Source organism: Mchenga conophoros, linkage group LG8 (genome assembly GCF_057382185.1).
Source record: "Mchenga conophoros isolate Kocher_MC1m ecotype Shallow Benthic linkage group LG8, M_conophoros_male_GT1.1, whole genome shotgun sequence".
Classification (NCBI taxonomy): Eukaryota; Metazoa; Chordata; class Actinopteri; order Cichliformes; family Cichlidae; genus Mchenga; species Mchenga conophoros.
In genome coordinates this window covers 5,001-26,301 of record NC_140533.1, presented here as the reverse complement: position 1 = coordinate 26,301, position 21,301 = coordinate 5,001, and the positions used below count along the sequence as shown (strand labels likewise).

The 21,301-nt window shown below is 42.5% G+C and overlaps 1 protein-coding gene across 1 annotated transcript in view; it reads left to right on the top strand.

Moving 5' to 3' along the window:
• Positions 1-19,958, top strand: part of LOC146567853 (signal transducer and activator of transcription 5B-like) — a 32,909-nt gene extending 12,951 nt beyond the window's left edge. Inside the window, exons 4-13 of the mRNA XM_085283497.1 lie at positions 419-508; positions 1,391-1,568; positions 11,681-11,811; positions 12,887-13,038; positions 15,293-15,448; positions 16,498-16,677; positions 16,771-16,858; positions 18,633-18,755; positions 18,873-18,965; positions 19,459-19,958. Coding sequence (XP_085139623.1) covers positions 419-508; positions 1,391-1,568; positions 11,681-11,811; positions 12,887-13,038; positions 15,293-15,448; positions 16,498-16,677; positions 16,771-16,858; positions 18,633-18,755; positions 18,873-18,965; positions 19,459-19,815 — 1,548 coding nt within the window. The 3' untranslated portion in view covers positions 19,816-19,958. The remainder of the gene's footprint in view (positions 1-418; positions 509-1,390; positions 1,569-11,680; positions 11,812-12,886; positions 13,039-15,292; positions 15,449-16,497; positions 16,678-16,770; positions 16,859-18,632; positions 18,756-18,872; positions 18,966-19,458) is intronic.
• The last annotated feature ends 1,343 nt before the right edge of the window (positions 19,959-21,301 follow it).

Here is a 21,301-nt window from a genome sequence, read left to right as displayed (position 1 = left end):
TATGCATATAACATTAAATTACATCAATGACCACATAAAGAGGCTTTATGCTGTTAGGTAAAGACCCAACAGGAGAAAACTAATCAGTCACACAGTCTGAGAAAGCACTCTGACCTGTCCTCCAGCAGAGCCAGGCCCAGGGAAGGGCAGCTATCTGCCACGACCATGGAGGGTTGAAGAGGTTGAACTGGCATTAGTTTGTTGAGTTTGTATGCTTAACTCTGTGTCTGGAGTTTTTTGTTTTTGGTGGGTTTTTAATGTGTAGTTAAAAGATTTTGGATCTTTCATGCATATAAAATATTTAAACGATAATGTCAAAAATCAAGCCTGTATTACTTGATTCATGCCTTTGCTTATATTAAACTACACATAAAGAACGTTGCATCCTGATGTGATTAAGTGTGTGTCTGTTTTGTAGAGCACCTACGACCGTTGTCCTCTGGAACTGGTCCGCTGCATTAAACACATCCTGCAGTCAGAGCAGAGGCTCGTTCAAGAAGCTACAAATGTAAGTCGAAGAAATTGCTGCGTTAATACTGCAGGAATCAGGGTTGTGGGTAGGTTAGGAACCATACATAACAGCTACAGCTTTTGTCTATCTGGCCTGTTGCAGCTTGCTAGGCTGCATATACCAACAACTCGGAGCACAAGAAGAAACAAGTCCTCCTGAGTAGTAAGAGGATACGTATCCCCATTTGTTCTAGATATAGGGGCAGGTTGATAACCACGGTGGAGCCCAGAGGGAGCAGGAGGACGGGAGAAGCTCACAGTGTGGAGTGCCTAACCTCAGTCTTTAAACCAGCATGTTTGAAGTTACCAGGTTAATGCACAGTTCAGTTGCCAACTAATAATATGTGAAAGCGCTTCTCGCTTTGTTTTGGTCATCAGTATGTTCAAGATGGAAATCACGGCAAAAGACAGAGCAGAATGATACATGTGCAGACAGTTTGACTGTGATATGAAAACTTGACAGTCCAGGGGTCGATTGATCCGATTAAAAAGGTGTTTTCAGTTTGAAGCATACGTCCCCAAACAAAAATACAGCGGAGGACAGAGTGCAGAAACATCTGTATGTGCACTTATTCTGCAGGAGTAACATTAAGCTAATATGTAGAGCAATAAACAATAGCATCATACTGACTGCATTATATTTCATGCAAAATAAATAAATAGCAAATTTCTGGGGAAAGGTTTGTAGTTGGTACATACAGTTTCACCAGAAAGCACGCCATCCCACATCCTACTCACCCCACTCAATGTGTCTTCCTTGCAGGTGTTCATATTCAGTTGCCTTTAGTTATTGTCGTACACAGAAGGTGTAAATAAGAGTTTTGGGAGCAGATTTTGTCCTGATTTTGTTTTAAGCCTTCATCATCTGTTTGGTGTCTAGGCCAGCAGTGGAAGTGGGAGCCAGGCCATGGACACGCTATCACAGCGCCACCAGCAGATCAACCAGGCCTTTGAGGAGCTCCGACTAGCCACACAGGAAACTGAGAATGAACTGAGAAAGCTGCAGCAGAGCCAGGAGTACTTCATCATCCAGTACCAGGAGAACATGCGCATTCAAGGTAAGGAGGAGAGAGAGAAACACAAGTGGTAAGAATGTAGAAGCAAATAAGCCCACCAGTACAACTGGAACCATTTTAGATTTGAATCTATTCTTTAAGTTCTGCTGGTTTTCCCACCAGAACACAACAACCTGTAACTGTTTGCATCACACTCGGAGCTCTTTCTCCCTATCCCTGTCTCTCTCTCTTTAGACAATATGCACAAAAAGTTAATTTACTGAAGACTAAAGAAAACTGCAACCACATTGCTCAATCAAACATAAACAGCATATCAGATGTTTAAATGGAGAAAATGTGTAATTAAAACAAAATATCAGTTCATTTTAATTAGACTCTTTGGACTTGAACCTAACCTGCTCCGGAGCAGCTATGACCTTCACTGGACCATCGCTCTGACCTCCGTGAATAACAGGAGGGCCCAAAGTCTGTCTTTCACATCAGTGATAAATTTTGTTATTCTAGTTCTAAAATTTAATATATGATCCTAAAACAGGACACCTACAGTGTACTGCTGACCTCATATTAAATTTTTGCTAAGCTGAAATTCTTAAAAGTTGAGAGAATCAGAATCAGATCTTTGAAGCTCCACGCCAAAAAACCCGTCAAAAATTGTCCTCAGTGTAAAATTGTAAAGACTTTCATATCTCATCATCTACAGCAGGGCTGTCAGGATTTACACTGAGAGCCACATACAGCTCGATTTGATCTGAAGCGGGCCGGACTCATGACTCTGTTTTCTGTCATTGTAAAGAAGTCACATATTTAACTGTTTTTCTACATGATGAAGGTAAATCTGCTGTGACAAAGAAGGAAATCTGTCAGCACGACTCTTTGGACTGTACGAAATAAACGTGTAAAATTACAGAAAATGTTCTGGTAGCTCATTGACTGTCCAGTTTTTTTGTTTTTGTAGTTGTAAAAAAACTGAAATCTCAATAGAAACCTTTCTCTTTTTCACAAAGTTACATTGTTTTTATTAGAGACAGAGCTAAGTGTTGCAATTTGGCATTATTTTGTGAAAGTTGAAATTTCTTCGGTGTTGAATAGCAGAAATTTGCCTTTCTTGTCAGAGGTACCGTATTTTTTTGGACCATAAGGCGCATAAAGCAAAACAAAACAGTCAGATAAGTCAAACTTTCCCCAACTCATTCTTTGTGCTTCCTCCATTTCTGTACCACTGATTCATTAACGCTGTATTCTATCACAGCTGCTCTATTCCCATGTTGTTGCAGTATATGAATCACTAACTTCGTACTGTGGATGGATTATCTCAGTTGTTCTCCTGACTGAAGTTTGGTTCGTTTACAGCATCCTTCCATGCGATTGCATTTGTCTCTAACTATCAGGAACCTTCACGTTAACTTTTATAAGTGGAAAAGTGTTAGTGTTCATCCTCCAGCTTCACTGTTTATGCTAACATAGCTGTGTCGCTAGCGATCACGTAGCACATCATTATATACCAGCTAGCCCAACTTCAGTAACCCTACAAACGTCACTGCTGTTTAGTTTCCTGTCTTCATTTATGTTGGAAGTGATAGCAGAGCTGTGCGTTTGAATTTTTCAGAAATCTCTCAGTCAGAACCAGAGATGGGCAGTAACGCGTTACAAGTAACGCGTTACTGTAATCCGATTACTTTTTCCGAGTAACGGGTAAAGTAAGGGATTACTATTGCAAAAACGGTAATTAGATTACCGTTACTTTCCCATAGGAACGCTGCGTTACTGCGTTACTAAAACCGTGATTTCTTTGCGAGAATGTCTCATGACAGTGACGTAAGCGAGTGCGACGTTCGTGACAACAGCTGTGTGCAGATCAACAATGGATCACATATCGATTGTGGGAGAGAGTATGAGCGTGCAGCGTTTAAAGCGTGGAAGTACTGACCTTACTTTGAGTTTGATTCCATAAAAAGTGACAAAAACATTAGTGTCCGCTGTGCGTGGGAAGAAAACTTCTTTTTACAGCGAAAAAAACCCCTAAACGTCCAACAAGCACCGAGTAGCTACGACGTAATGGGAAACTCACAGAGAAACTCGCGGATTCTTCCACTGACCGCGGCACACCTGCACCAGGGTAAACCTCCGCCTGCCCCACTCCTGCTTTACAGGTGAAAATAGAGCAACAGGACCGCTGAGTCTTTGACTTTATTTATTTTCTGCTGTGTTTTACTTGCATCTATTTGAAAGACTGAGTGTAAACACAAAAAATATTTTATTTTATGTGCTGGAATGTGCAGAAAATAGGTTTAAATGTTAAACTAATTTATTCAACTCAGAGAATGTTGCATATAATTAAATTTTTGCTTGATGCATAAAGTTAAAAGATTAAAACTGATAAAACAAGTTAAAAAAAGAGACTTTTCCATTTGATTACATTTTGTATGATGGATTATGTAGAAAAAGTAGAATTGGGCTGAAAGATCTATCGCTTTATCACCTCTTCAGGTTGTAAATCGTGTTTTTAAAAAGTAACTAAGTAACTAAGTAATTAATTACTTATGAAAATAAGTAATCAGTAAAGTAACGGGATTACTTTTTTGGGGAAGTAATCAGTAATTAGTTACTGATTACTTTTTTCAAGTAATTTGACCAACACTGGTCAGAACATGCTACATCATGTTTAGGTGGAATCGAGCTAACTTCCTGCTAACTTCTAACTCTGTTAAATGTAATAAATCCTGTTTTCATGGATGCCTGGATGTTAAACTTACTTGTTACACCTGGTAAAGCAGCAATGCTGATCATTTTATTAAGGTGAAATAATTTAGACAGTTTTTAACTCTCAGTGATGCTGCAGTGTTCGTTTGACTTTGGGACCTGAATTTACGGAGTTTAGGACTCAGATTCCTCAGCGAGGCTCCTGACTACCTCCTGACTATGGCAGCCGTAAAGCTCCAACAATCCAACAAGCGGTGCGACTTCATAGCAACCAAAGTCGTACTAAAACATTTTTGGCAGATTTTTGAGTGCCGTGTAGCACATACACCACATTGTTAAGTTTGTGTATGCTATACAGTGCAGCGAGGAATGCTCAGACCTCTACATTGGAGAGACCAAAACAGCCACTTCACAAGCGCATGGCACAACACAGAAGAGCCACATCCACAGGACAAGACTCAGCAGTCCATCTGCATCTTAAGGATAAAGGACACTCTTTCGAGGATGCCAATGTTCACATTTTGGACAGAGAGGACAGATGGTTTGAAAGAGGAGTGAAAGAAGCCATCTATGTCCACTGTGAGCGACCATCTTTGAACAGAGGCGGGGTTTACGACACCAACTCTCTGCCATCTATAATCCAGTTTTGAGATCCCTTCCCAGACGCCTTAACGCCCACTCACATCCTGGGCCATCTGACCTCAGGAATTCGCATGATAAGGTGGGGCCAGGTTTCATAATGAACACACCCGAAACTCTGGCTGATTGGGACCCACGCCCAGTTTCCCACCTTGGCTCAGGCGATTAGAGGATCATCAGGGGGTCCTTTGTCCCTCTGTGGGGGGAAACTCCCACTAGGTTTATATCTGGGACTCTCCACCATTTGACCTTAGAACTGAAGAAGCTTCTCGGATGAGAGGTGAAACGTCTTCAAGTAACTTAAAGAAGTCCAGACGCTTTTCTCTCCAAGCTCCTGTGACTACGATGACCTGGATGACTGAGAACCTTCACAGACTATCCCAGAGAAGTGAAGCGAGTGTGTAAGTTCATCCCTGAATGTTTGCAGAGTATTTCCATGTTAAGCTTAACAGCTGATATATGGAGCCACAGCTGGACTGGCCATCGGAGCTCCATACTGAGGTGAAAAGGAAGCGATTTGTCCTGGACTTCAGCTAGAATTAAAAAATGGACACAAAGCTGGAGTTATTCTGCCTTTGCTGCGCAGTTGTATCTACTTCTCTCATTCTCTCCCCTCCCTCTCCTCTTATTACTTCCATCCATCCATCCATTCGCTTCCGCTTATCCTTTTCAGGGTCGCTGGAGCCTATCCCAGCTGTCATAGGGCGAGAGGCAGGGTACACCCTGGACAGGTCGCCAGTCTGTCGCAGGGCCAACACACAGGGACAGACAACCATTCGCACTCACATTCACACCTAGTGGCAATTTGGATAAATCAATTAACCTATCCCCACAAGCTGCATGCCTTTGGACGGTGGGAGGAAGCCGGAGTACCCGGAGAGAACCCACGCAAACACGGGGAGAACATGCAAACTCCACACAGAAAGACCCCGGCCTGATGGTGGAATTGAACTCAGGACCTTCTTGCTGTGCGGCAACAGTGCTAACCACCGTGCCACCGTGCTGCCCTCTTACTTTTATTCCTTCAAACAAGAAATTGATCAATGATCAGCTGATCGGCTTTTCTGCCGCAAGTCCAGTCTTTCTTGTTTGTTTATCGCCCACTTTTCTCTAGAAAGAGGAGACCAGCGGATAGACAACAGCAGCACGTTTAAGCTTGATCAGCTGTTGTTAGAATTTATTTAATGCTACTTTCTAGTATCAGCTGATGTTTGCTGGAGCCACAGCTGTAAAGCTGCTGGTCATGATGTCGGTTTGTTTATGTGGTGAGAGGGAAACATGAAGATGAAAGCAGGAGATGTCCTTACTGGATCATCAGAGCTGAACTGGTGATGGAGAAACAGGTTTACCTTTTAGGTGACATGAATGAGTTGAAAGGAAGTTATGAGCTGTTTCTGAGAGACAAATAACAGCAGGATCCTTTTCTATGTAGCTGACAGCTGGCAACTGTGCAGGGGCGGGTCTAGCAAAGTTTTGCCAGGGGCCCAGGTAGGGCATTAACAGGGAGAGGGGGGCACAAGGAAATACTTTTCTTTGTTATGTCATTTAAAACTTTGAATAAATAATTATCTGAATCTTACAACAAAAGTGGTTATCTGATTAAATGTATAGAAGTCCATTACTGTATATAGTAACTGTTAAGTCTAATATACCCTAGTAAGCTAGAGTACTTTTTCCTTTGGGAAGATACCATCTGTGCAGTCTGCAGTTCTGTTGAAGAAAGATGTTGAATCTATTTAATTATTGTAGAAAAATAATTTATTTCTGTCCATTTGTTTTACACTTGCATTAAATTAAAGTTGATTACATCAATTAAGGGTGGGGGGTGGTTCCCTAATACTATTAGTTAACCCTATTAGTTAGGTAGGTAAGTACTCTTTAAAATACCAGAATAGGGAGGATGGTGTAGGTTTAAATTTATTAGATTGATCAGTGATGCTGAACTATAAAATGTTTTGGGTGCAGTGTATTTTTTGCATGCAGGTATAACAGAATAGCTTCAATTCAATTTCAATTCAATTGTATTTATATGGACAATCTGATATCCTCGTGTTGGCGTTGTTCCCACATCATCATAATTAATGTTTTTCCAGGGTCCACATTACAAGTGACCAATCACCTTCTTGTGACATCATACTTTTGCGACTTCGAAAAATACCCGCCTTCAAAAACAAATGTTCTTCGAGAAAACGGCTTTTGTCCGCCGATCCAGCAATTTGAATTCCACTCAAGATACTTTTCTTTAATAAACAGTAAGCGTTATACATATATTTTCCTTGAAATGGCTGAAATGGATAGCTGTTTGTTTGCTAGTGATAGGCTACTTGCGAACCAGTGTTCTCCAGAGAATTGCGTGTCAATGTATTATAATATATAATAAATGTACAGGTGAATATAGCTGTCATAAAAATGTTGTCAGGCAACATTGCAGTAGCTTCCCTGATCATTTTACAAACATAAGTGAAGAGAATTTGAACTAAAAGGCCTAGACTAATGGTTCTGTGAATCAAAATATCACCTGGAAACATAATTAACTGGTCCATAGCTGTGAAACTGGACATGAGTTCTTGATTCTATGGAGATTAACAGTAATCCAGAAATTTACAAATTTGTCCTGGGCCATCGTGTTAATGTTTTAATTACGCAGTCTCCCAGGGACAACAATTACACAGTGTCCCTGCAATTTTGCCTGACCCAACCCCCGGGCCATGAAACACCAAAAAAGTTGGGGAACGCTGGTCTAGAGAACACTGGTTAGCTAATGCTGTCGTCAAGTAGCCTATCACTAGCAAACAAACAGCAAGCCAAGTGAGGAACATATGTATAATGCTTACCGTTTAAAAAGTATCCTAAAAGAACTACAAATTCGGCGGACAGGCGGCGGTTTCTCGCAAGTGAAGCGGAGCGCTGGATTGACAGACAGAGGCGGGCACAAGTGAAGAAAATTTGTTTTAAGGTGGGTATTTCGAAGTCGCAGAAGTATGACGTCACAAGAAGGTGATTGGTCACTTGCAATGTTGAACTTGGAACAACATTTATTATGATGATGTGGGAACAACGCCAACACGAGGATATCAGATCGTCCGTATTTATATAGCGCCAAATCACAACAAAAGTCGCCTCAAGGCGCTTCATAGATACAGAGAAAAACCCAACAATCATATGACCCCCTATGAGCAAGCACTTTGGTGACAGTGGGAAGGAAAAACTCCCTTTTAACAGGAAGAAACCTCCAGCAGAACCAGGCTCAGGGAGGGGCGGGGCCATCTGCTGTGATTGGTTGGAATGAGAGAAGGAAGACAGGATAAAAGACATGCTGTGGAAGAGAGACAGAGGTTAATAACAGATATGATTCAATGCAGAGAGGTCTATTAATACATAGTGAGTGAGAAAGGTGACTGGAAAGGAAAAACTCAGTGCATCATGGGAATCCCCAGCAGCCTACGTCTATTGCAGCATAACTAAGGGGGAGGATTCAGGGTCACCTGGTCCAGCCCTAACTATATGCTTTAGCAAAAAGGAAAGTTTGAAGCCTAATCTTGAAAGTAGAGATAGTGTCTGTCTCCTGAATCCAAACTGGAAGCTGGTTCCACAGAAGAGGGGCCTGAAAACTGAAGGCTCTGCCTCCCATTCTACTTTTAAATACTCTAGGAACAACAAGTAGGCCTGCAGAGCGAGAGCGAAGTGCTCTAATAGGGTAATATGGTACTACAAGGTCATTAAGATAAGATGGGGCCTGATTATTTAAGACCTTGTATGTGAGGAGCAGGATTTTGAATTCTGGACACAACAGGAAGCCAATGAAGGGAAGCCAAAACAGGAGAAATCTGCTCTCTCTTTCTAGTCCCTGTCAGGACTCTTGCTGCAGCATTTTGGATTAGCTGAAGGCTTTTCAGGGAGTTTTTTGGACTTCCTGATAATAATGAATAATGAGTCGTCCAGCCTGAAGTAATAAATGCATGAACTAGTTTTTCAGCGTCACTCTGAGACAGGATATTTCTAACTTTAGAGATGTTGCACAAATGGAAGAAAGCAGTCTTACATATTTGTTTAATATGTGCGTTGAAGGACATGTCCTGGTCAAAAATGACTCCAAGGTTCCTCACAGCGTTACTGGAGGCCAAGGTAATGCCATCCAGAGTAAGAATCTGCTTAGATACCATATTTCTAAGCTTTTCAGGGCCGAGTACAATAACCTCAGTTTGATCTGAATTAAGAAGCAGAAAGTTAGCGGCCATCCAGGTCTTTATGTCTTTAAGACATTCCTGCAGTTTAACTCATTGGTGTGTGTTATCTGGCTTCATGGACAGATAGAGCTGGGTGTCATCTGCATAGCAGTGTAAATGTATGCTATGTCTTCTAATGATGCTGCCTAAGGGAAGCATGTATAATGTAAACAGAATTGGTCCTAGCACTGAACCCTGTGGAACTCCATAATTAACCTCAGTGTGTGAAGAGGACTCTCCCTTTACATGCACAAACTGGAGTCTGTTAGATAGATATGATACAAACCACTGCAGCGCAGTACCTGTAATACCTACAGCATGTTCTAATCGCTCTAATAGGATATTATGGTCGACAGTATCGAACGCTGCACTGAGGTCTAGCAGGACAAGCACAGAGATGAGTCCACTGTCAGAGGCCATAAGAAGATCATTTGTAACCTTCACTAAAGCTGTTTCTGTGCTGTGATGAGCTCTGAAACCTGACTGAAACTCTTCAAATAAACCATTCCTCTGCAGATGATCTGTTAGCTGTTTGACAACTACTCTTTCAAGGATGTTTGATATAAAGGAAGGTTGGAGATTGGCCTATAATTAGCTAAGACTGCTGGGTCTAGAGATGCTTTTTGAGTAAAGGTTTAACTACAGCCACCTTGAAGGCCTGTGGTACATAGCTGATTATTAGAGATAGTTGATCATATTTAAGATCGAAGAATTAATTAATGGCAGGACTTCTTTGAGCAGTTTTGTAGGAATGGGGTCTAAAAGACACGTTGATGGTTTGGAGGAAGTAATTATTGAAGTTAACTCAGAAAGATCAATTGGAGAAAAAGAGTAACTTAACATCAATGGTACTAAGAGTAGCTGTAGATAATATTACATCTGTGGGATGATTACTGGTAATTTTTTCTCTAATGATAAAAATTTTATTTGTGAAGAAGTTCATGAAGTCATTACTAGTTAACGTTAAAGGGATGGTTGGCTCAAAAGAGCTCTGACTGTTTGTCAGCCTGGCTACAGAGCTGAAGAGAAACCTAGGGTTGTTCTTATTGTCTTCAATCAGTGATGAATAGTAAGATGTTCTGGCTTTGCGGAGGGCTTTCTTATAAAGCAGCAAACTATTTCTCCAGGCTAAATAATGATCCTCTAAATTTGTGACACGCCATTTCCTCTCCAGATTACGAGTCATCTGCTTTAGGCTACGTGTTTGAGAATTATACCACGGAGTCAGGTACTTCTGATTAGAGGCCTTAGTTTTCACAGGAGCTACAGTATCCAGAGTCGTACGTAGTGAGGAGGTGAAATTATCAGACTCTTGTTTTTTTTAAAAACGTGAGTATGAACTTATACAAAATGCAGCAATATATTTATAAAAAATAGTTTTATTGATCACAAAATATATCGGATTCATATCGGTATCGGCAGATATCCAAATTTATGATATCGGTATCGGACATTAAAAAGTGGTATCGTGCCATCTCTAGTAATAATATTGTCAAAAGACTCATGATTCGGCTCAGGTGCTAGAACAGGTTGTCTGCCAATCAGACGGGTGGTGGATCTTCAGACAGCACTGAATTAAAAACAGACATGATTCTGTCATAAAACTGTCATGAACTCAGGAACACTTGCAGAAGTTGTCTGTGTGTTGTTGTCTCTGACTCTATTGACTGTTTCTTATATAGCATGTTTATACCCCTTTAAACCCCAACCCATCGCCGGTGACAGGTTAGGGTTTAAAGCAGGAGTGAGCAACTCCAGGCCGCGAGGGCCAGTATCCTGCAGGTTTAGATCTCACCCTGGGTCAACACACCTGAATCAAATGATGAGTTCATTACCAGGCCTCTGGAGAACTGCAAGGCATCACACATTCATACATGTCCTTTTGTTCTATGCTGAAGTGCTAACATGTGCACACATTCAATGATGGGTACATTGAAGTATCTTGCCTAAGGATATTATAGGATATTAGATATACAGACTGAAGCAGCCTGGAGTTGAACCACCAAGCTTTGATTAGTAGATGAGCTGCTCTACCGAGGCCTTTGAAATAAAGGTGGGAGGGACAATACTGAACCACATACTGCAGCTGTTCCAGCAGCACAGCTTCATAGAAGAGTGCAGGTGTTGAACTGCCTGCAGTCCAGACCTTTGACTGACCCGAAACATCTGATACACCATGAAATGAAAAATATGGCAAAGCAGCGAAAAGCCTCTTCAGAGAAGAAAGGGACAACAGTCCTCTCTGAAGTCCAGCGTGGTTTTTGGTTTTTTCAAATTCAAAATGAGCTAATTTTTTCATAGATTTGCTCAGTTGAAACATTTGATTTATATTCTTTGTTCTATTTGTAATAAAATGTGGATTTAGATTTCCAAAACATTGCATTCTGTTTTTATTTAAATTTGATAAAGTGTCCTAACATTTGTTCTATGATCTGTGGCTATAAATTGACTTAAATCTTAATCAGCTCTCGGTGACTAAGTAGCAGCAGGTTTATGGAAACAGATGCTGCGTCACACACATTTGTACAAAGCTGCATGTGTTGATTAATTGTGATCGTGTTTAACATCTCCTACGTCTTGCTTTGTCAGCCCAGCTGAGCAGCTTGTCTTCACTGGCTCCAACTGAGCGCACCCAGCGGGAAACAACCCTGCAGAGCAAGCGAGCCACTGTGGAGGCCTGGCTCGCCAGAGAGGCCAGCACACTACAGAAATACAGGCTTGTATGGAGACACATCACACATACACTTCAGAATGGGTATCAGAAGATCTCCCTCCCCCTCCCTCCCTCCATTTCTTGTTGCTCTTGGTATCTAATTAGGCAATCATTTGGCAGCAGCTCAGTGCATTTAGTTGTGTAAGCTAGGGTCGTGCTGTGTCACATCCACGGTAATGCCAGTATGAAAATACCCCTGATATAAAATGTCATACCATGATATCGTTGATATATCTAGTGGTGCAAGGAGACGAGCTGGGGCGCGTCTGAAAGAGCTGCAGCAGCAGCTACATGGCAGCCTGCAGTGACTTTTACTACCTAAAACAGCTTCTGCTTCAGCAGCCTGTAGCAAAGCACAAGAAACACATGCAGATAAAATGCAGTTGAAACTTGACCAGATGCAACATTTTCTATACAGGTTGTGTAAGTGCTGTGATAATCTCTACAGTTAAAAAATAACAACAATGAAAAAATGCTGTCTCTGGTTTGAAGACGACTCCCACGGCCCATTCAGTGAACTGCTGTCAGATGTCTGCTTAGATCTGACCACGTGCGCTCAGCGCAATGATACTCCTCAATCATTGTGGGCTAGAAGGAAAACTCCAGTGTTCCTGAAAGGAACAATTATCTTTTAAACTTTAAGCCAAAATTACAAAATAACTCCATTAGGCCTGTGTGACTCTACATCAATAAATATCAGCCTAATACAATTGATAAGGCAAAACTGAGCTTACAGTTTTACGATGCTTGAGATTTGGTAGGACCACCTTTGGCTGCCAGTAGCAAAGCACCTAAAGAAAGAACTTAACACTGTTTGTCTGTTATATGTAGAGACAACACTCTCTCATGTTAGGAGTGAATGATCCAGATAAGTGAAAAAACAGTCTAAAGAACACATTTGAAAGGTCTTTAAACAATTCTTTCAAAGTCTGCTTCCTAATAAGCAAAACGGGGGAATAATGAAGGGTCAAGCTTTTAGCACACAACTATAAAAGACACACTGGCGCCATGTTAATCTGTAATTTACAGAGTTATATTTTTCATACGCACTTGTTTCTCAGTGTGTGGCTGTACTTTGGCAGGACCTGGCAGAACAGCACCAGAAGACCTTGGGCCTGCTGAGGAAACAGCAGACTGTGATCCTGGATGAGGAGCTCATTCAGTGGAAGAGGAGGCAACAGCTGGCTGGCAATGGGGGTCCTAATGAGGGGGGGCTGGATGTTCTGCAGTCCTGGTAATTGTTGTTTTACATTCACGCATTAAAATCTAATTTTACCAACTCCAACAGCTGTTTTTGTAATAGTGTAAACATGTGGAGAGTTGTTGTTCAGTAATGACAGTGATTAGGACATAACACACGAGTTTAGGATTTTCCCCCTTTTTACTTTGTTTGTTTAGTTTTATGCATATTTGTCACATAAATGTTTCAGGTCATCAAACAAATGTAGATGTAAGACAAATATAATCAGATATATATCAGAAAATAAGTAAGTACAAAATAGAGATGATTCGATTTATCCAAACTGACCCTGTAGGAAAAGAGTAGCTGGCACTTTAAAGCTAATAACTGGTTGTCCAGCCTCTGCAGCAAGATCTGTGCTGACGGCCAATTAACCTTTCACATCTCTGTGGAGGAGTTTTGGAGTTATCTTAATACAGACACACTGGAGGGTTTCTTCAGCATGAATGGCTGAATGGTTCATGCTAAAGCATCTTGGTCGTATTTGAGACTGGATTTTATTTATTAGGCCACTCCAACTTGTGCGCAGTCTCTTATTGTTGAGCTCTAACCTTCACTGAGACAGTGAGTCCCGCCGTTCTTTAGATGATGTTCTTCTGTAACCTCCTGGATAAGTCATTGGTGTGCTCTTTGGTTAGCCAACCATTCCTGGGAATGTTTACACCTGCTCCACGTTTTCTCCATGTGTGGATAATGGCTCTATCCATGGTTCAGTGAAGTACCAGAGCCTTAGAGACGGCTTTTTCACTCTTTCCAGACTCATAGATTGGCTCTCATCTGTTTCTTTGGATCGTGGTGTGACCTGTTTCATTCTGTCAGGCAGGTCTTTTAGGTCATCATGATATAAAAAAGACATTCTGTCCATATTAACCCCAAGTTGCTCTGTAGTGCATCTGTTGGAGTGTGACTGTGTGTGAATGAGCACTTAAACGTAGAAACAAGTGCTTGCATGGGTGAATGTTGTGCAAAGCTCTTTGAGGGCTCAGGTGGAGTAGAATATGTTTTATAAGATTCTGCATATTTACCATTTACAGTTACAAATAAATCTGTGAATCCACAAAAACGTGTGAATGAATACAGGACAGGCTCAGACTTCTGTCTTTTTACACATTTATCATGAAAGAAACTGAGACTTACTGTTGAAATTGATCTTATTTTTCTGATGTTACAAACATCTGTTAAATGTTATGATATTTAGTATTTATTTATTTTATTGTCATTGTCAAGAACAATGAAATTGCGTTTGGGGCTTCCATACAACCCCAAAAAAAGAAGAAAATAATAAATACCCCTTAAAACCCAAGTGTACATATTTAACCCAGTGTGACTCCAATGCAATAAGACAATCCTTAGCAATAATGTTCGTAGAAATTCAGACAAAGACCTGAGAAACATGACAAAATACAACAATGCAACCCATTCAATATTATTGTACTGTGAGATATGATATCAGATATGATAGTTATCTATTTAAGAAAGGGGGGGGGGGGCAGGAGGGGGAAGAGAATAAAGATATGATGCACCAATGCAGACCAGTTCATTGCTATTAAGAAGTTGGATATGGTTATTGTCCGTGAGAGGGGGGCAGAGAGTTCAGGAGCCTCACAGCCTGTGGATACAGGCTGTTGGCCAGTCTGGATGTTCTGGCCTGTATAGACCTGTACCTTCTCCCTGAGGGCAGCAGATGGAAAAGGTGGCGCGCAGGGTGATGTTGGTCCCGCAGGATACTGTGCACCCTCCTCAGACAGCGAGTGGGGAAGATATTACTGATCTCTGGCAGACTTGTTCCAATAATTCTGCCAGCTTCTTTCACCACCCGCTGGAGTGCTTGCTGATCGGCCTTGGTGCAGCTGGGGAACCACACTAGAAATCCATACGTCAGAACGCTGCTGATGGCACAGTTGTAGAAGTTCAACATCAGAGATCTGGGAATGTGTGCGCTCCGCAGTCTCCTCAGGTAGTAGAGGCGCTGTTGGGCCTTCCGTACAACTGAGGTGATATGGTTGCCCCAGGACAGGTCCTCGGTCACAGTTACCCCCAAGAATTTAAAACTGCTCACCCTCTCCACCGCCTCACTGCCAATGAAGAGAGGCAGATGGTTGTTATGGCCCCTCTTCCGGAAATCTACAATGATCTCCTTGGTCTTAAATGCCTTTACGCTGATGTAAAGGACAGTATCAGCGGTTCGCCCCGCTCGATGTATGTGGCTGGTGATCTCTGGTGATCCTTCTGCTTCCTTGTTGCTCAGGTGTGAGAAGCTGGCTGATCTGATCTGGCAGAACCGACAGCAGATCCGACGCTGTGAACATCTCACCCAGCAGCTTCCTCTGCCGGGGCCCATGGTAGAGCTGCTGAGCAAACTGAATGCTGACATCACTGACATCATCTCTGCCCTGGTTACCAGGTGAGGAAAATTCAAACCAGATTACAGAGGCTCCATCCTCTTCAGATGTGGTCAGGAGAAACTTAAGAGCTTGATATGGTGACAATTGTAAGAGGTGGAGACTTGGCGTTACAGACTCTTAACACCACTTTCAAACTAATTAAAATAAAAAATATGTCCAAGTATACTGTGTAAAGAATGTTTGCAGAGAGCTGTCCATGGAGAAAAAGGCTGGTAGGCAAGATGAAGCATTGGTAAATGGACCGTTTCTTCCGTAGTGGTGTTCTACTCTGAGCACTCTACACTGTTTCTCAGCGCTTCCTAGCTAACATTCATACGCCGATGTTTGCATCGGAGAGCAACATGGGCTTAGTATCTTGCCCAGAGATATTTGGCATGCAAACTGGAGTAGACTGGGATGGTATCACCAGCCTTCCAGTTAGTGGGTGACCTGGAAGAGTGTTGGTTGGCTCACAGGTGCAGAAAGGCAGTTTGACAGAGAGGTCCTGGATGGAAAAGATGTACAACAGGACGTCTGAAACTAATGATCTAGAAACTGAAAATGACAACAAAGAATCCTAACAGTGAAGGATCCATACAAACATCTGCTGACTACTGGAGAGTTATACGCGTCTCTCCACAACACGATGTGTCACATAGCGTAGGGTCCACCTGTGAAAGTGTTAGCTTCACACTGCCAGTCAACCAGACAAATTGATGGTTGACAAGACTCAGCGCTGTGACAGACATGCCAACGTCAGCTTCAGTAAGGAGCTGGGTAATCTGAGGCTGAAAGACCTGAAGCAGAGTATAGCCCAGAGCGGTCGTCATGTTCAGAGGAGCGTCACGAGCCTTAAGGCCCAAACAGGAAGAGAGGCTCAGCTTGACTCCAGGAGCAACACAGCACGTCTCAGGACAGAAGACTGACGTGTGTTTGGGACCTTCGTACTTCACCATCTGTCAGTGACTTTCTGAAACATAACCCACGTTTACATACCGAGTTTGTGTCACTTAATGCCGTTGCTTATCCTGCATGGTGTCTGTAATGTCATTATCGCTCTTCTTCACAGCACCTTCATCATCGAAAAGCAGCCGCCCCAAGTGTTAAAAACCCAGACCAAATTTGCAGCCACAGTTTGCCTCCTGGTGGGCGGGAAGCTCAACGTCCACATGAACCCACCTCAGGTCAAAGCTGTCATTGTTAGTGAGCAGCAGGCCAAGGCTTTGCTGAAGAATGAGAGTACGCACAGGTGAGGCTGTACAGGTGACATAAACATGTCGTTTTAACGTCATCATCATTGCTTTGAAGAACAGTCAGTGAGAATATGTTCAATCCTAAACAGTGAAAGCAGTGGAGAAATCCTCAATAACAACTGTGTGATGGAGTATCACCAGGCCACGGGCACCCTCAGTGCACACTTCAGAAACATGGTGAGTCTCTCTAAATAAAGCTGTTACACTTGTGCATTTCTCGGGCATTTTTGTACGTTTTGGTTTTTTCTTTGTTTTGATTTGGGGATCATGATGGCTGTGTTCAAGCTTTTAACTTTGGTAAAAAAATAATGCAGTAGTTCAAATGTTTAATCTGGCACTTAAAGGGTTAAAGTCCTGAAAATACTTCAACGTTTGATCGTTTTGAAAAAGGCTCACGTTGGTTTAGTGATTTATGAAAAGAAGCAGACATGATTACGTAGTTCAACTAATATATATATAGAGCAGGTAAAATAACGTTGAACACGTCAGCAGTTCTCTAAGTAAATATATTTCTAAAGGTGCTTTGATGTGAAATTATCACCAGATGTCGGTAACAACACTTCCAATCCAGACGTGCAAAGGAATCAAACCACAGATGAAGTTGTGTAATAATACAAAGTGACACAGGGACATTTATTTATTACTTTATACAAATGTTGGTGATGACAGTTCATGGCAGCTTCTGTATGGAGAAACCAGTCCCATCATTGCTCATGACTTTGACCCACTCACCACACAAACGGTCTCTAAATCCCGAATGCTCCGTGGATCCCTCCCACAGATTCGGCTCAGGTGATTGGCTGGGCCGTTCCAGCAGCTTTACTTGATTTCTCTGAAACCAACGGTTTCCATTGGCTGTGTTTGAGATCATGGTCTTGCTGAAACATCCATCCTTGTTTCATCTTCATCATCCTGGTAGATGGCAGCAGATTTTAATCAACAATGTCTCCATTCATCCTTCCTGGAGTTACGTATACTTAATGTCTCAGTGCTGTACGCTGAATAAACAGCCCCCCACCAGGATGCTCCCACCTCCAGACTTCAGTGTTGCTGTGGTGTTTTTGGGGTGAAGCCACCCAAACACGGTGTGTTTACAGCCTTCAAAGAGTCCAGTTTTGGTCTCATGTGACCAAACTATATTCTCCCAGCATTACACAGACTTGTCTAAATGTTGTTCAGCAAACTTTAAACACACTTCAACATGTTTGTCTTCAGCAGTGGAGTCTTGGTGGCTGAGTGCCTCACTGCGGCGGTCCCCAACCCCCGGGCCTCGGACCGGTACCGGGCCACGAGAGTTGAGGCTCAGGTGTGAAATGTCTGGTTTTCAGCGTTATTTTGTTATTGTTTTTTATCATTAACTCGGTTTTCCTGGGTCTTTTCACGTGTGTTATGAATAAATCTTCTTTTTTTCGGCACCGGTACTAGTTTTATTTTGTTGTATTTATCCGCGACACCTTAAAGGCCGGTCCGTGAAAATATTGTCGGGCATAAACCGGTCCGTGGCGCAAAAAAGGTTGGAGACCGCTGCCTTACTGCACTTTAAAACAATTGTAGCTGCTGATTCCCGGTGGTTTGTAGCTCTCCATCAGCGGCCCTTTGCAGTTTTTTCACCTGTCGGTCTGAAATCTTGTGGGGAGCAACCACAGCGACACAGCACAGATTAAAGATGGTACACGTCTCCTTTTCTTGACCAATGTCACTCTCAAACTAAACGGTTTCTATGGCACAGTGCAGTATGCATAAATGTTGATGACTGTTAGGACATAACAGAAGATGTAAATGTGATATATGCATGTTTTTATTTTTGTCTCTTCACTGTGACTGCATAGAGGAAATCCATCTGTAACAGATCCACTCTGACAAAATAAATGACAGACTGAATGTGATTATGAGTCACAACATTTACTGTAATCAGATAATCTGGTTAAATGTTCGTGTTTGTGTGTCACAGTCACTGAAGCGGATCAAACGCTCGGACCGTCGAGGTGCAGAGTCCGTGACAGAGGAGAAGTTTACCGTTCTGTTTGAGTCCCAGTTTAGCATTGGGGGCAACGAGCTGGTCTTCCACGTCAAAGTAAACCCCGTCTCCGTGTCTGATCTTTTTTAAACATGAGTTAAACATGAGCAGCCACATTTACTAGAGTAGACTGGAGTTTATAATTGAATTGTGGTGTGTTTCTGTAACCTGCAGACTCTGTCCCTGCCTGTGGTCGTCATTGTGCACGGCAGCCAGGACAACAACGCAACAGCTACGGTCCTGTGGGACAACGCCTTTGCTGAGCCGGTAGGTTGGCCGCCCCTCGTTGGCTGGTGACCTCAGTGCCTTCTTTAATGTTTGAGCACGATTTATGTTGTTTTTCCTCTGCAGGCCACGACAGCAGACTTGTGATTGAAGAGCAGGCTTTGAGCTGTTCAAATGAATTTTACAAAAAATTCACTTGAACAGCTTAAGAATTACAGCCTGTATATTAAATAAGATGTAGCTGAAATGCCAACAAACTGGGGGTTCTGCTGAAGGGAAGGCCTCACGCCTACAGAACTATGTTCTGTACAGACTAATGATGCTGTGGAACCTGTGCCAGGCTGACTAACCCATCTCGTCCTGTTTCTTTCTGCCATAGAGCTCCACTGCTGTCCAAATACTCGGACGTGTCCTCACGCAGCCTCAGTGTTATTCTGTGACCTGGAATAAATCCACATATTTTGAAATAAACAGTGAATATGTGGAGACAAATAAAATGCAGTTGGAAGCTGAACTTTTTTCCTCCTCTCATCAGGGCAGAGTGCCGTTCATTGTGCCAGAGAAGGTGCTGTGGCCCCAGCTGTGCGAGGCCCTCGATATGAAATACAAGGCAGAGATGCACAGTGGGCGTGGCCTGTCAGACGACAACCTGGTCTTTCTTGCACAGAAGGCTTTTTCAAGCAGCAGCAACAACTCTGACGACTACCGCAGCATGACCATATCCTGGGCCCAGTTCAACAGGGTGAGTCCCTCCTGGGAAAACAAACAAAAACAAACAAACAGAAAGCTCACAACTATGGGACAGAGCAAGTATCAACAAATAACCACAACATGGCAGGTCATTGTGACCACAGAAGCAGTCCCAGGTGCACTCAGGGCCTTTCAAGGATAACCTCAGACATCCGAAAACCAAACACAGAAAATACAATAATAATAATAACAATAATAACAATAACAATAACATAACAACATTGATAATTACAGAAAGAATTTTAAAAACAAAGAACTCAAAAAAAAGTGAGCAAAACAGAAAACCCATCATGTGAAACCCCCCCCACCATCCCCCCACCCCTTTACCCCTGTATGGCTCTCAACCTCATCACATTCGTGTATCCAGACAGCCCATATTTACACCTATCTATAGAAACTCTCATGCACAGGAATCAACACCCCCACGATAAAACTGCAGCATTCAGGAAACCGAGTCAGGAGGGCCCAACCGGGGCTCAGCTCAAGGCAGACCCAGGGGGATTTGCGTCACCTCCATGATCTGTTAGGTCCAGAGACGGTCGTACTGCCAGGAAGGGGCCCCAGATTTTTCCAAAGGTTCCATATTTCCCTTTTACACTGTGCGATATCTTCTCAGGTGTGCAGTAGCTCATTAATCCCGTGTCTCAGTGTTGGGGAATTTTCAGCTTCCCAATGTAGCCGAATACATTTTTTCACTGCACTACTCACAAGTAAAATAAAATATTTCTTATGATAATTCACGTTGATAGAACCTGTGTCACCTATAATCCATAGTTTTGGGTCCAGTCCGATTTGGGTCCCCATTACCCTTGAGATTGTTTCAATGGCCCGTCTCCAGGACTCTTCTATCACTGGGCAGCATGTGCAGGAGATCACCATCTGTCACCTTACATCTCAGACATTTGGGGGAATAATTATTATCAATTTTATGTAACCTACAGTGGGGCAAAAAAGTATTTAGTCAGCCACCGATTGTGCAAGTTCCCCCACCTAAAATGATGACAGAGGTCAGTAATTTGCACCAGAGGTACACTTCAACTGTGAGAGACAGAATGTGAAAAAAAAATCCATGAATCCACATGGTAGGATTTGTAAAGAATTTATTGGTAAATCAGGGTGGAAAATAAGTATTTGGTCAATAACAAAAATACAACTCAGTACTTTGTAACATAACCTTTGTTGGCAATAACAGAGGTCAAACGTTTACTATAGGTCTTTACCAGGTTTGCACACACAGTAGCTGGTATTTTGGCCCATTCCTCCATGCAGATCTTCTCGAGAGCAGTGATGTTTTGGGGCTGTCGCCGAGCAACACGGACTTTCAACTCCCGCCACAGATTTTCTATGGGGTTGAGGTCTGGAGACTGGCTAGGCCACTCCAGGACTTTCAAATGCTTCTTACGGAGCCACTCCTTTGTTGCCCGGGCGGTGTGTTTTGGATCATTGTCATGTTGGAAGACCCAGCCTCGTTTCATCTTCAAAGTTCTCACTGATGGAAGGAGGTTTTGGCTCAAAATCTCACGATACATGGCCCCATTCATTCTGTCCTTAACACGGATCAGTCGTCCTGTCCCCTTGGCAGAAAAACAGCCCCATAGCATGATGTTTCCACCCCCATGCTTCACAGT